Source organism: Heterocephalus glaber, unplaced genomic scaffold (assembly GCF_053883595.1).
Source record: "Heterocephalus glaber isolate CG9 unplaced genomic scaffold, H.glaber_assembly_v1.0 deba00001504, whole genome shotgun sequence".
NCBI lineage: Eukaryota > Metazoa > Chordata > Mammalia > Rodentia > Bathyergidae > Heterocephalus > Heterocephalus glaber.
Window position 1 is genome coordinate 69,769,589 of NW_028258324.1, and position 15,358 is coordinate 69,784,946.

At 38.9% G+C, this 15,358-nt stretch overlaps 1 protein-coding gene across 7 annotated transcripts in view; it reads right to left on the reverse strand.

Annotated features, from left to right (window-relative positions):
- Vps8 (VPS8 subunit of CORVET complex) overlaps window positions 1–15,358 on the reverse strand; it is a 228,157-nt gene that overhangs the window by 31,719 nt on the left and 181,080 nt on the right. For all 7 annotated transcript variants that reach the window (XM_087187025.1, XM_087187022.1, XM_087187023.1 and 4 more), the window contains 3 exons: window positions 14,712–14,792; window positions 12,418–12,587; window positions 8,994–9,159 (listed from right to left, as the gene is read on the reverse strand). In XM_087187025.1, the coding sequence (XP_087043151.1) occupies window positions 8,994–9,159; window positions 12,418–12,587; window positions 14,712–14,792 (417 nt within the window). The remainder of the gene's footprint in view (window positions 1–8,993; window positions 9,160–12,417; window positions 12,588–14,711; window positions 14,793–15,358) is intronic.

Genomic DNA, 15,358 nt, shown 5'->3' on the forward strand with positions numbered 1-15,358 from the left:
ATTGGCAGAAGGGCTCATCCAATGTGCATCCCTCTGCCCTTACTGGAACTGGAACACTAGCAAATGTCTTCAAATCTGCTTTCTATACTCCCGCCACTGCTGTTTCAGGACTTCCACTTAAACGTGTATTTGGCCATGTGAAGTTGTTCCATAGCTCACTCATGCTATTCATTTCCTTTCATTTTTTTCTCTGTGTTTGAATTGAGAAAAGTTTCTATTGCTATACAATCAAGTTCACCTATCATTCCTATTGCAATGCCCATTCTGCTGTGAATCCTTATCTAGTATATTTATTTCAGAAATAGATGTTTAAACTCTCGACATCCTATTGGGTTTTTCTAACTTTCATGTCTATTCAACATATTCACTCTGTCTTCTAGTTTCTTCAACATATAACTTTAAATGTCCTTGTCTACTAATTCTGCCATCTGTGTCAAGTCCAGGCTATTTCAAAGGATTTTTCTTTCCTTCTTATGACTTAGATTTTCCTGCTTTGTATGCCTGGTAATTTTTGATCAAATGCCCAACATTTTGAATTCTATCTTGTTGGGTGTTGAATATCTTTTTTTACTTAGCATATCCTTAAGCTTTGTTCTGGGATGTGGTTCAAATACTTGGAAATGGTTTGATCTTTTTAGGTTTTGCTTTTAAGCTTTGTTCATGGGATGAAAGCACCAGTTAGTCAAGAGTTAATCCCCTCTTCCCCACTGGGGCTAAGACCTCGTTTAGTTCTCTTTGTCCAGGTGAATGTGGGATACTATTCCATTTAATCCTTTTGGGTGGTTCTCTTTCTGACCTCAAGGAGTTTTCTCACACAAGTGGGTCAATACTCAACTTACTTAGTTATAACTGACCTTCTGTTCTCTCTCTCTCCCTCCCTCCCTCTCTCTCTCTCTCTCTCCTCTCTCTCTCCCTTCCTCTCTCTGTGGTTCTCTCCTAATACTGTGTGTCACATGAACTTCAGCTACCTTGGTTTTCCTGGATTCCTAGCTGTATCTCTTTGACTCAGAGAGTCTGCTAGACTCTGCCTCAATTCCCTTTTTCTGAGTCACAGCTTGGAAACTTTCTCCAGGCAATAATTTAAGTATAATCCTAAGTTTTACATAATTTGTTTCTTTGTTTTTCAGGGGTCACTATCTTTCATTGCCTGAAGTCCAATTAAGAATTAAGAATTGTTAAGAATTAAGAATTGTTATTTTATGTATATTGTTCATTACCCCCCTCAAAAAAAAAAAAAAAAAAACTCCCTAAAATTAAACCTTTCTAAAATTAGGAAAAAAATTAAGAAAAATTTTTAAAAATTAAAAATTAAAAAAGTTCTGAAGTATATCTGGCCAAAGGGACTTAAGTAAGGGATTGTGGACTTAAACAAATATGCATGCTAACTAGCAGTACATAAGCGTCTGTCCCCTCAAATCATTAAGTTATTTTCTGTTGCTATCACAGACTACCACAGATGAGGTAAATTAGCAACCAAAGTTTATTTGGCTCACAGTTCTAGAAGCTGGGAGGTCCAAGTGGGGGGGCCACATATGGGGGGGCTTTCTTGCTGTGTCACAGCACAGTGGAGGGGATCATATGCGCAGAGTGAGGCCAAGTGCTAGTTTGGGTCTTTTCCTCTTATAAACCTCTGATCCCACAATGGGAACCCTACCTCATGATCTAACTCTATTCACCTCAGAGTCCTCCTGGAAATACCATCAACATAGGAACCTGGGAATTAAGCTGCCAACACATGAACTTTGGGAGACACATTCAAACTGCAACACTTACAGATATAAATATAAATGTATTTTAAAATATGTACCAGTTTAATATTAATTTTTAAAAATTTGCCAATTTAATAAGTTAAAATATTTTAATGTGCATTTCTTTGTTTACTGGTAAAATTGAGTATTTTTTTACATTATATTTGGGCAACAGAATTTTTTATAGCCTTAGGTTATGTTAATATCAAAGCCTAAGTTCTACACAAAGACTGAAAGTACTTTCTTGGCAGTAATGTCACCTTTAGGTCTTTTGGACACAAGCCTTTTTGTAGCACAGGTTGGTACACAAGTCTGTAGAACATAAGGTGTCTGTTACACAATTCTGGAAAAGAAGTAAGCACTGGCAGATAAGACAGATGTGCTGCCTATCTACTTTCCACAAGCATTCACTGGATTGTGCCACTGCCTTTGTTTTAAACCCTTCTACAAATGAAAACCAGACTCTCTACTCAGGCTTTACCCATCTATTGCTTCAACCTTGTTTTCTGCCATTTCCCTTTTAGTTTACTATGTGTTCTAAAGCCTGATTTTTTTTTCTTTTGGGGTCTCACTAGGTTGCCCAGGCTGGTCTCCTCTGCTTTAGCCTCCTGAGTATCTGGGATAACAGGTGCACGCCACCATGCCTGGCTCAGCAACAAATTTCTTTTCAGTTCCTTAAATAAGTCACTTTTCTCCTCAGATCCTTTGGGCTTGCTATTCTTTCTTGCCTGAAATGTTTTCACATGGCTGGTACCTTTGTACCCTTTGGGTATAAGCTTAAAAGTTATTTCTGCAGACAAATATTCCCTGGCCATCTGATCCAAAGGTTTCCCTCATCTCTCTCTCTCCAATATAATATATTCTTTCCCCTTACATCAATGATATATCTACCACAGTTCAAAAACTGTATCTGAAACAATGGTTCTTAATTAATTATTGTCTCGCTCCCTTACTGAAGGGTAAGCTAAACAATAGTTAGAACTACATTTTGTTGTTTTTCATCAATGTATGCTCAGTATGGTACCAAGAACAGTGTTTGGCCCAAGGTAGATGTACATTAAATATTGGCTGAAGAAATGAATCATTTAGTTCTAGAGTAATTTTCCAAAATTATTGGAAAATAGACGAAAGTCTGCTCAAAAAGTTTCATTAAGGGCCGGGGATTTAGCTCAGTGGTTCTGCCGCCTGCCACGAAAGCGGAAGGACCCAAGTTCGGTCCCCGGTACCAAAAAAAAAAAAAGTTTCATTAATATTAGGATCACTGATCATCCTTATGCACTTCTGAGACATATTCATTTTCATTTTATTTATAAATTTAATTTAGAAGACATTCTTTTGAGAAATGTTGCTATTACCAAACACTAAAATCTCATTTTTCAGGATTTAGTTTGAACTTAGCCTTTTTTTAAATAACAGGGAGCTAAAAATGGACAAATGAAAACAAGGCATTAGTAATACCAGTGTTCCTATTTCATTAAACAGCATGTATAACAAATCTCCAATTTACAGTAGGAATTCAACATAAATAAGCCATGTGCAGTGTTAATAGAATAGTATGACTAGTGAACATAAATAAATATCACTTACAGAATAATTACTTTGAAGTTGTAAATACTTTCCTCTTGCATTATTTATGTTTACCCTCCACGAAGACGACAAAACATTTTCTTAGATAACTCTAAAAACCAAGGAACAAAACCAACACCAAGCACTGGGAACAAAAACTCATTTATTTCTCTCCTTTTATGATTGTTAAAGAGTGAGTGGGCAGCTATGTGTATATTTCCAGTTATCTTCCTCAGATATTTACACACAAAAACACGAAAAACCCTCTGATGTTGATGCTCCAGGCTCTCTACTGATAAGGGCTAATTTGGAGCAATACACTGTATTAAGGATTTCCTAGTGAATGTCAAAATACTTTTGTTTTTGGAAGCTTATAAGAAATAACAACTTGAATCCTTCTGGTACCTAACAGTGTGTTCACCTATTACCTGCTCTCAAGAACTTAAAACACAGTCAATAATGTTTAAACTGAAATCTGGTAAATCTTAAGTGTTCCTTGAATTTATATCAAGTTGCCTACTGACCAACATTGTTTTCCTTTAAAATTTAATAGCAAATTAATTTATTTTAATGCTTATTAGGGCCAATGAAGATGGTTATTTGCTACTCTGAATTTAGTAAAGGAATAATAGATGAAAAATGTCATCTAAGTAACATCTGATGAGAAAATATAATAGAACCTTGAATGCTTCAGCTGCAATTAGTTTCTCTTGTGTATTTCATCTGTGGGTAATATGTAGAGGAAGCAAAAAGAATAAGATAGATTTGCCAGGTCTATTCTGCAGTCTTGAAAGTTTCAGACTGAGCTGCTGTAAGTCTAGGGGGTTTGTGGGGGGAGAAAGGGAAGGAAAGTCACTTGGGTCATTTCTCCTATTTGTACAAAATTAAAGCCTTTATTCTGAGGAAACAACTCCCATTATAACTGGTAAACTTGTTGGCAGGCAACTGATATGCCACTTGCTAGCTGTAATATTGACTAGTGATGAAAAAGGAAGTGAGGTGGGAACAACAAAAGGGCTTCATCCGCCAAGGCCTCAGTTCCGAGGATAACTTGCAACATATTGAGGTAGAATCAGAAATTGTTGAAATAAGAAGGCTATTATTGTAAGTCTTGGAAAAAAATGAAATAAAAAGCTATTTGATAGAAGGATCATGTTACAAAGCCCAAGAGATGCTTCAAATGTGTGCCCTATGTCCTGGTGTAGTGGGAACAGGGAACAGCTGACTGGCCATGTCAGCTGGACTTCTGAGTCACTGGGGGCCTCCTTGGAGTCTCCTCTGTGCTGTGAAAGATCCTAATAGTGCTGATAGATTTTCAAAGGAAATTAAGAGCAAATTAAAGATTTCATGGAATAAAGTTTAATGAAAGCCATCATAGTACAGAATTAATATTTTCATTTAAAAATTTTTTTATAATTGAAATGTGAATGGTTCACACATTGGTGAGACATCTTAATTAGCACTGTCAATATGGCACAGATATGTTTTAAAAATCAGCCTTACCAGGTTTTAATAAAGCCAGAATGACAAAAACAGTATAAGCTGATAGCAGGAAAACAGGGAGTCCTATGAATTTGTGTGCAAGTATTGACCCTCTATGGTTCATTCTGTCTGTCCGACCGCCCGTCTGTCCCTCCCTTTCTCCTTCCCCCTCTCTCCCTCTTTCTCTCTGCTCGCCTAGTGGAGCTTGAACCTAGGGTCTCCCACATGCAAGGCAAGTGCTCTACCACTAAGCTACACCCCCAGCCCTTTAAAGAAAGCCGACAGAAGTAGAATGGTTAAACATTACAAAAGAAGAACAAAATCGAAGGATTCACACTACCTGATTTTCTATAAAGCTACAATACTGGAGAAAAGACTGATACATAGATCAGTGGAAGAGAATAGAAAGTTTAGAAATAAACTCACATACACATGGTAAATTGATTTTTGAATAGAGTAAAAGGCAATTAAGTGGACATGCACATCGTCTCTAAGAATTAACTCAAAATAGATCAGTGGTGCCGGGGTGAGGGTTAAGGAGGGGAAGCTGACCACTAAGAGATATGGGAGGCTTTTGAAGGAGGTAGGAATAGTGCCCTATACCCTGACTGTGGAGGTGGTTGTCAAAATTCACAGAAGGTGAATTTTATGATTTATAAATTACTTTTTAAGAAGGAAAAAAGTCTGCCTTAGTGCTGGGTATGAAGAAAAAAAATCTAATTGGTAATATCCAAGCAATAAGACGTAAGTAATTATAAGTTAGTTATTGAATGGAACATAACTGAGAGAGATTAAAAAAACTATAGAGTCCCGAAATGTAATGCCTTAAGTATCCACATTTTAAAAAGTTCACCTACCTGCATTTGGATTTAATCTAGAATATGCTGGAAATCACAGGACTGTTTTCCTTTCCTGAGTGCAAATAAGGAAGTGCTTTTGAGGATTAATTAATGAAATTTTCAGTCTAGAAACCACACTGCCTATCTTTAACGTCCTGCAGTCATCTCTAACTCCAGCAATGAATTCTCCGTCCTACTCCCAAATCTGTTCTTTGTTTACTGCTGTCTGAGTAGAGAATACCACCATAGTGTAGTTGCTTAATAAAGAAATCTGGGGCCAGGGATTTAGCTTAGTGGTTCTGGTACCTGCCTTGCAAGTTCAAGGTCCCGAGTTCGATCTCCGGTACAAAAAAAAAAAAAAAAGAAAGAAATCTGGGCGCTTTTTTTGACTCCTCCCTTGGTCTTTCCTCTTCCATTCAACAAATTAATTTATCATCAAGTTGTGATAATCCTATTTCCTATACATATCATCTCTGCTGTGAATCAGGAGACAGCATGGAAGTAGGAAGTTGAACCTGGCTGGACCTGGAGGTTGGGAGTGGTATCAGATGAGGCCAGTGAGGTAAACAGGGACCATGTTGATTGCTAATGTTTGTGTTCGTTCCAAACACATCTCAAATAAGTATGTTCTCCATTCCTACTTCTTCCATTCTAGTACCAGTTACCACTTCTCTCTTCTGAAGACCTCAATAATCCCTGCTCTCCCTATATCCACTCTTGTTTCCATTTCAGTTCATTTTTCTGCATTAGAGTGTTCCTTTAAATGTACTGCACTATTCTGAAAATAATCCAAGAGATTCTGATAAGATCTTATCACCTCTTCCTTAAAACCTTTTTGTGTCTTCCCTGTTCTTTTAGCACAAACATCAAAATAATTAATAAGGCCCCTGCTTCCCTCCCTAGCCTCATCTTGTGCACTCTCTTCTGCCTGCCCTCGAGACTCAATCATGCTCAACTTCCTGTTCCACGCTGCTCGATGCTTCAGAGCAGTGACACTACTTGTTGCACAGACTGTTCTGTCTGTCTGCAACGCTCTTTCTTTTGCCCAGTCTTGCACCTAAACTTGTCCTGCTCACTCCTTTTTTCTCTCAGGGGCAGCTAACATGAAAGTTCCAGAAAGCCTTCCATGATCCCTGAAGTCTGGTTTGGGCATACTCACTATGCACTCTGACAGCACAGTTCATCTGTAAGTACTTGGAGTGTAACAAAAATATATATACTTGGCCCTGGTCCCAGGTTCCTGGCACAGAGCTCTTCAAAGCCTTGGAATCTCCTCGGTGATGAGTCTTTTTTTGTTTTCAAATGAGATGACTGCTGGCTAGGGATCCCCAGACAACTTTAGAATGAGGGCTGGCTGCCAGAAGGACCAAGCCATGAGTAGAGGTTTCAAACTTTCAGCCCCATCCCTGACCTGAGTAGGGAGAAGGGCTGGAGACTGAGTTCAGTCACAGTGACTCAAACATGGGCACATGATGAAACCTCTACATAATGGGGTTTGGGGTGCTTCAGGGGCGGTGGAGACACTGATAGTGCCAGGAAAGTGTGAGCCCTGAGAGGGGATGGAATGTCTGCTACTCCTCATGCCCACCTGAGCCTTTCCTATGGATCGCTTCCATTTGCTGCTCCCACGTTGCACCCTTTATAGTAAATTGTAAATGTACATGAGTACTTTCCTGAGTTCTGTGAGTTATACTAGTGAATTATCAAGTATGGGGAGGGGGTCCTCGGGACCCCTGAATTTGTAGTTGGGCTGGGCAAAAGTGGCATCCTATATGTGAGTGTCATCTGACATGAGAGTAGTCTTACAGGACTGAACCCATAAACCATGAAATCTCTAACTCCAGGTAGTCAGTTTGAGAACTGAACTGCTGGACACTCAGCTGGTGTTCAGAGTGTAATAACCAACCCGACTCCATCTTGTGCCTCAATGCCATTTTGTACCTGTGCTTAAACAAAGTGCCTGCACTTAAATAAAGCAACCAAAACCCCACATCCTGCTTGGCAATAAACTTGCTGCAGTTGCAGGATGTTTTGTAGCTCACCTAGTGTGTGTGAAACTTCCTTGTAACCCCCCACTAACCTGGCATGATTCTGCTTCTGTAAGATTCCGCTTGCTCTCCCCTGAGGCCTCCCCAGCTGAAAGCATGATTTAAAAGGAGAAATCAAACCACTTCCCATTGCTGAGGAACCTTTCTGGGTGCTAGCCCCTCTTGGCCGCTGGCTATAATAAACAGGCTCAAATCTGGCACAGAGTGTGGTGCATCTCTATCGTTCGAACTCACTTGTCCATAACAAGAGAATTGTCAGAAATGCTTTCAGAATTGGTGTTGGAAAAGACATCACACATTTGGAATCAGAGAGAACGTGGGAGTACCATATTCAACACCTGTGTACCATTTCACTGACTGTAAGTTCCACATGTTTATCTTGGCTACCATTACATCCCTAGCACCTAACACAGTGCCTGGCACACTGTTCAACACGTAATGGGTGAACATACAAAGGGAATGCCCACCACTGGAGTGCACCAACCATCTGTTCTCTGGGACAGCCGCCAGTCATGGGTCTTCCCTGGCCCTGCTTATGATATAAGATGATGAAAGATGAGAGTAACAGGTCCACCTTTTCACTATGCGATGCAATGGCCAACTACAGGATAGTGTAGAAATGGGTGAGATGCAGCAAATGTGCTACTGCCCAAAAGAAGCAGCATAGCTGAGCACAATACAACCATCAAGTCAGAGTCCTACTAATCTCTTCATACTGAGCCCTTCATGTTGCCAAGTTGTGTTCTCCTAAGAAGGTGCTAAGCAGTAGACTTCAAACTCGGCTGCACTGCCTTTTAAAAAGTACTGTAAAATAAATGAAAATAATCTAGTCTGTTAGACTCCAAACACAGTGGAAAACTTCTGAATACTATGTTAAGTTCTTTCAAGCCAGTTATCTAATTGAGAAGATCATGCACAGAGTATCCGGGTATACACCTGTCTATCATCAGGCCTGTAAAAGCGCTGATTCCACATTCTCAGGTATGCAGGCACTCATTAGTACATGCAAGTACTCAGCTGCATGTGCTGACCAGTTACTTGGTCAAGGTTCTTAGAAGTAGACTCATGTCCACATCCTCTCTGTTCAACTAAATTTCATGCCCTCAAAGTCAGACAATGTCTTGTCTTCCAGTGCCAAGCAGAGAGGAGAGGCTCTTCAAACACTAAACAGGACTGAGCAGAGATCCCACGCATTCAATATCCACCAGGTAAATTTTCTGAGATCCACAGGTCCGGAAGAAAATGAGGCCAGGACTTAAAACACTGGCAAGAAAAGACTGCATCCATCTTGCCACTGAAATAAGACTTACCTGTGTTGAAGTTATCCTTCCTCTTTTAATTTCTGATGAATTTTCACTTAGTTTTCCCACTTTGTTACTCGAGCTGCATTTGTAGCATGTCCATCTTGTTTGGGCCTCAATTTCTACAGTGCATTCCTTGCTTTGTAGACAGAATGAATGATACAAATGGCCACAGCTGTGAAATGAAGGCAGTTCACACTTTTCATTATCATAAGAACCACAAACCATGCTAAGAGTGTACTTTATGCAGTAAAGGTGTCTAACAAGCTGCAATGTCTTGTTGGTTGAACAGGGCAAGGAACAGGAAAGGAATGTACTTGTTGCTGTCCTCTCTTTAAAACTCCTCACTCATATATCTGTATCCTTACGTTGTGAGGAGGAAGAGAATCACAGTGTTCTGACTACAAACCACCTGGAGGATAAGTTGAACTTCTGTTCGTTCCCTAAGCTATAAAATTTTGGCAGTGTTTTTAGGGAGTGTGAAATAAAAAGGCAATTGGAAAAAAATCATAATTACGTAAGTAGCTTGATAATAACATGAGTGGTCTGCCTCGTCAAACTCAATGCAAGCGTTATGACTTGATGAAACACTGAGAAAAAAGTCATTGCTAGTGTAAATTCCTACAGTACTATGAAGAAAGTCGCTATGGTTTACATGAAATTACTGAGCCTCCCAGAAGCCGAATACTGAGTATAACTCTCAGTTATCTTTACTGGCTTCTCCCCCTTTCTCCAATTGGAAATGTTGGACTAGCCCAGAAATCAATCCTTTCCTCTACTATAACCTTTATACTCTTTCTTTTCTCTACACTTTTTCATTCTGTATACAACCTGTCTCTTCTACACTCTTCTTTTCTCTACCCACCTCTGCTCTTGTAGCGATTATTTCCAATTCCAAAGCCTTAAGATACCACCTAAATGCTCACGATTACCAAATTTATACCTTCAGCCCTGAGCTCTGTCCTAAGCCCTGTCTTATTTCCTCAAGAACTCTGGATATCTAATAGGAATGGTAAATGTGACATGACCAAAACCAAGCTTCTTTTCTACCCTACCCCATCTTCACTGCACATTTACATCCAACCTTCTCAATAAGTGACAATTACATTCCTCAGTGTCTCAGGCCCAAAACTTTGGAGTCATCCTTGACTATCCTCTTTCACATTCCACATCCAAACAATAAGCAAACCCCAGCAGCTCTACCTTCAGAATATGTTCAGAATCCTTCCACTTACTTTTCTGCTCTCTCTCATATGGTCTACTGAAATAGCCTGACTGGTCACTCTCCTTTCTCCTTTGTCTGTCCACAGTCCATTCCCAACAGCAGGCAGACTGACCTTTAAGCTATAATTTAGATCATGTCATTCTTACCCTCCAAAGCCACTCAATGGGTCCTCATCTCCGAGCAGAAACCTAACTTCTGATAATAATGTAGTTCCTACATGATTTGGCCTCTGCTCCTCCTCTGAAGTTCTCTCTTGTCATTTCCCATTCTTTCTTTGTGCTCAGGCCCACCAGCCACTCACTCGCTGCTCCTCAAGTGTGCTAGGAATGGTGCTGCCACACTGCCTCTGCACTCACTGCTGCTCTGCCTGGGCTACTGTCCCCTGAAACTGCATGGCCACTTCCTTAGGTCTCTTACTGTTACTCAAATGTCACTTAAACAATGAGGCTTCTCTGACTACTCTTCATAAATTAGTAGTTCTCATTCTCTTTCCTCTATACCATGTTTTATTTTTGAGTGTAACTATAATTACATTTTTGTTAATTTTTAATTTTCTATTAATTTTCTAAATTGTTCATAAGTTATTTTAACAGTGAGGCATTCTCTCCATATAATATATCCAGACTCCAAATCTTCCATATGTCCCTTAATATCTTTGATTTTTTTTTCCATAGTAGTTGTTGCTATCTGGTACGTTACTTATTTATTTCTTCATTGTCTGATCCTGCCCCTAGAATATATAGTGGACCCTTGACTTATGAACTCTATTCATTCGCAAGGACTAGTTGTATCTCAAGTTGGCCAGTTGAAGGCTCAGGCTCCTCTACACAGCCTTCAAAGTCTCTCTCCTGTATACAGGGAGATCTCAGAGTCCTTAGAGAGACATCGGCCCAGGATTTCTCAACCCCATACAAGGCAGGATGTTTTAATGTTCCCTCCAGAGCTCTTGAAGGATTAAATCTGTATCTGAGACCATCTGGAAGCACAAGTGCTGGCATTCAGCTCATAACTCAAGACTCTGGTCATAAGTTAAAACTAAAATACTAGTTGTAGCCCAAGTTGTTGGTATGTCAGGCTGGTCATAACTGGAGGGTCCCCAAGGGCACTTTCTGTGTTTGTTCATATTATCTCCTAGGTCCTCAAACAGTACTTGGGATACAGCAGGTGCCAAATATATTCCTGTTGAATGAATGGGTTCTCTGTGTGATGAGAGCTGCTTCCCCTTGAACCTCCAAATCTACCAATCTTCTGACATAGCTAACATTTACACAGTGCTTCCTCATGCCAGGTACTGTTCAGAGTGCCTTACATAAGCTTATTTAATCTCCACACAACCCTAAGATGTAGGTACTATTACCATTTCAATTTACAGATGAAGAAACTAATATATGAAAAGATTAGTTAACTCAAAGTCTCACAGCTGGCATAGTCAAGATTTGAATTCAAGAAGTTTGGCTCCAGAGCCCCCGGTATATCGCTTCTATCTGTGTATCACAGAACTGTCTTTGCTCCTGAGAACAGCCTTGTCTCCTCTGCACTAGACTTCCCTCTTTCTATCATGGCTTAAATATCACTGATATGCTGGTAATTGCTATTTCCAGCCCCAAGAGGTCTCCAGGTTTCTGACTGTTCACCAGACAACCCAACATGGATATCTAACAGCCCCCTCCAACCTAACCACTGTAAGACAAAGCTAACGATCGCCCCAGTCCCTTACACTGTTTCTCCTCATCTAAGCCAAGGGGACCACATTCACCCAGTTACTCAGGCCAAAGACTGCATTTCCCCCTCACACTCTGTATCCAGTGCACCAGTGAGTTAGTCCCACCCTTAAAATACATTCTGGATCAAATGCCTCTCAGCACCTGTCCCTCATACCTCTCTCATTCTGCCCAAATGTCACCCCCGCAAAGATGTCTTCCTTCACTATGTCTTTTTAAAAGAGAATTCTTATCCAGAACACCTCATCCATCCAGTCCCTGCTCTGTGTTTCATTTTTCTTCACAGCTTTTATCATTCTGTACTTACTATCTGAGCACCCTAACCTCTTGTCCTCCCCATGCAGAATAAGAACCACAGGGGAGGAACTTTGCCTGTATAGTTTACTGCTTATATCTCTGCCCGGGACTATAAGTCCATCTGTATTCCCACTTGGCAACACCATATATGTACACACACCTGCAGATAACATTTCCTTCCCTCTCTTACCTAAAGACAATAATTTCATCTGCCATTTCTTGGCGTCTCTTGTACTGTTGCAAACATATAGAGCAATAATCCTGTTTGGGATTCAGTCCTCTAGTGACAGAAGCTCTTAGGTTACACAATGACCAATGGAGATCTTGGTTGAGAAGGCTGGTGGTTGTTTCCAGCAGGGTCTATGAAAAACCACACCAAACAAACAAACAAACAAATGGTTATTTTTAAAAAGGCAGAGATGGAGAATAGGACTTATTTTTTAACTGCAAACAACTGAAATTAATATACTACAAAGTTGATAAACATACAACCTCACAAACTTAAATTGTTAATATTAATGTTCAGAGTAACATGTATATTAGGGTTTTCAAGTCTGTCACTAGTTCTTACTAAGAAATGTGTGCTCTGCCATTCTGTATTTTAACTCAGTACTGATGACTTTCAAATGAGCAGATAAGCTCAAATCTATTTATTACATTTATATAATAACTTCTGTCTGGATGGCTCAGACTGCTGTAACAAAGAAGCATCTGGATCCCTGATTTTTTATTGAAACTGCATTCATGGCAACGTTTCAAGTAACCTTTGACCAGAAAGGCTAATGGTCATTACTTAGTTTTCATCTCCCTTGGGCAGAGATCACATTTTCCTGATCAGCACATACAAGTGATCTGAATCTACCCAAGACTTTCACATCTGTCAGTAAGTTACATAAAGACATCTTCACGGCTACCACATTAAGTGATTCTAAGACGCTGTGCTGCTAAGGTATTGTTTGCGTGCTATAACTATTTCTTAACAATCATATATATCACTGGGCTGTGCAATCAGGTTCTTTTCTGTGCAACCCAAAGGAGAAGACAGAGTTCGGTACTGCCCATCCTCCCTGATTGAGGTTAGTTCTTTAACTTTGCCTGTAATGCAAAACTGTCTTTTTTTTTTTTTGGTACCGGGGATTGAACTTGGGACCTTGTGCTTGTGAGGCAGGCGGCAGAACCACTGAGCTAAATCCCCGGCCCAAGACTTAGTCTTAATCGTCTATTTCTAGTTTTTTCCAATCAATGCCATCTTTTCCTCCTCTTGTAAAGATTCATAGTTGGCAAAAATTTTCTACCTTGCACTCAGCTTTACTTCTGCACCCTGGTATCTGGTGCTTGTAGGGCAGTAAACTTTACTGGACTATGTATACTTAGCAGAACTCCAACTTTTACAATACCCAAGGAAGGGTCTATCTCCCATTTTTTTCTTTTTCTTCTTTCTCTCAAATTCTTAAAACAGTAGATACTGTATCAAACATGCCTAAATGATACTTTTCCTAAGGAAAAAAATCTTTATATCAAACTGGCACAAATAAGTTCCACAAACAGAAACTGAGAATTAAAGTTAAAAGTAATTTTGAGTTAAGGGAAGATTACAACCATTTTTGGTTAGTGGCAATGAACTATTTCAGAATACTTTAAAAAATGCTAAGGGGGCCGGGGATTTAGCTCAGTGGTTTTGCCACCTGCTGTGCAAGCTCAAGGACCCAAGTTCGATCCCCAGTACCAAAAAAAAAAATGCTAAGGATCAAAATATATAATAGATATTATGAAATAGGAATGGTTCAAAATTAAACCAAGTGTGAGATATTTAGTTAATAATTAAATTATTTTATGCAAAAAAGGCATAGTATTATTAGGAAATGAGTTGAGAGATTAGCAATTGAAAATATATTCTTTTAAGATCATGATACACAGTGTATTTACCATTGTTATTCTCTAATTATTTTTGATATGAAAAATTATTTTTTCATGGAACTGTTTTTATATTTTCTTTTTAAATGTCTATTTGTATTACATTAAAATAAAATTTAAAAATAAAAAAACAAACAAAAGAATGCCCAGTTTTATTTTACAATTTTGTATATTCATGGTGACCCTTCCTTTTGATGGGTAATAGCTTTGTAATCAATTATGTTTCCCAGAAAGTTTCTCATACTGTCATTTTGGAAAGAAGATACTGGTCTCATTGCCAATGAATAAAAAATAATAAAATGAATCTGGAATCTGAATGCAGTTCCATATTCTGGTGTGTGTGTGTGTGTGTGTGTGTGTGTGTGTGTGTGTGTGAATTAAGATCAAGAGAAATTTAAAAATAGGGAAAATACATATATATTGTAATCTCTTTAACTTTCTGTAAATAGGTGGTGATTTTAAAATAAAAAATACAGAAGCAAAAAGGGGAGAGCAAGTAAAGCAAAGTAAAAAATATATAGCTTTTTTCTGCCTTAAGGCAGTCTTAGATATAATAAATAGTTTACTTACCTGTTCATAGTTAAAGGTATCTAACATTCCCAGAATAAGGCCCTGGATTTCTCCAAGTTTTCCTTTCCCATAAACTGGATCCTAATTTTAAAAAAATCGTAATTTTGTTAATGATTCTTGGTACTTTAAAATTACTGTAAGATATAAAGCACTGAAAAATACTGAAGTATTATTTATAGTCACAAGATATTTATTCTTCCATGAACTTTCCACTGGAAATGCATATGAATTTCTGAACACCTCAAACATTTCTTTTTTTGGTACTGGGGATGGAACTCAGGACCTTGCACTTGCCAGCCAGGCACGGCGCCACTGAGTTAAATCCCCAGCCCTCAAACATTTTGAAAAATTTAGGTGATCTAAGCCTCTTCCTTAATAATCTTCTTTATAAGTCTAATTCAACTTCATTCAAGTCTGCTTTATATTAAATTTATCAATTATCCCTTGAGTTCTTTCTTATAAGCTACATTACAGCCAGTATACTCAGGAATACCAGAATCTGTCCAACAAGTTTCTTTTGTGATCCACATTTAGCCACTCCCTGGCCCAAATCAACTAAATTCCTTCAGTTTTGCAGACAAGAAAGATTTAAAAACACTGCTTACAGTTTTTTAAAGCTTCTTCCATAAAGTCACTCCTGATAAACC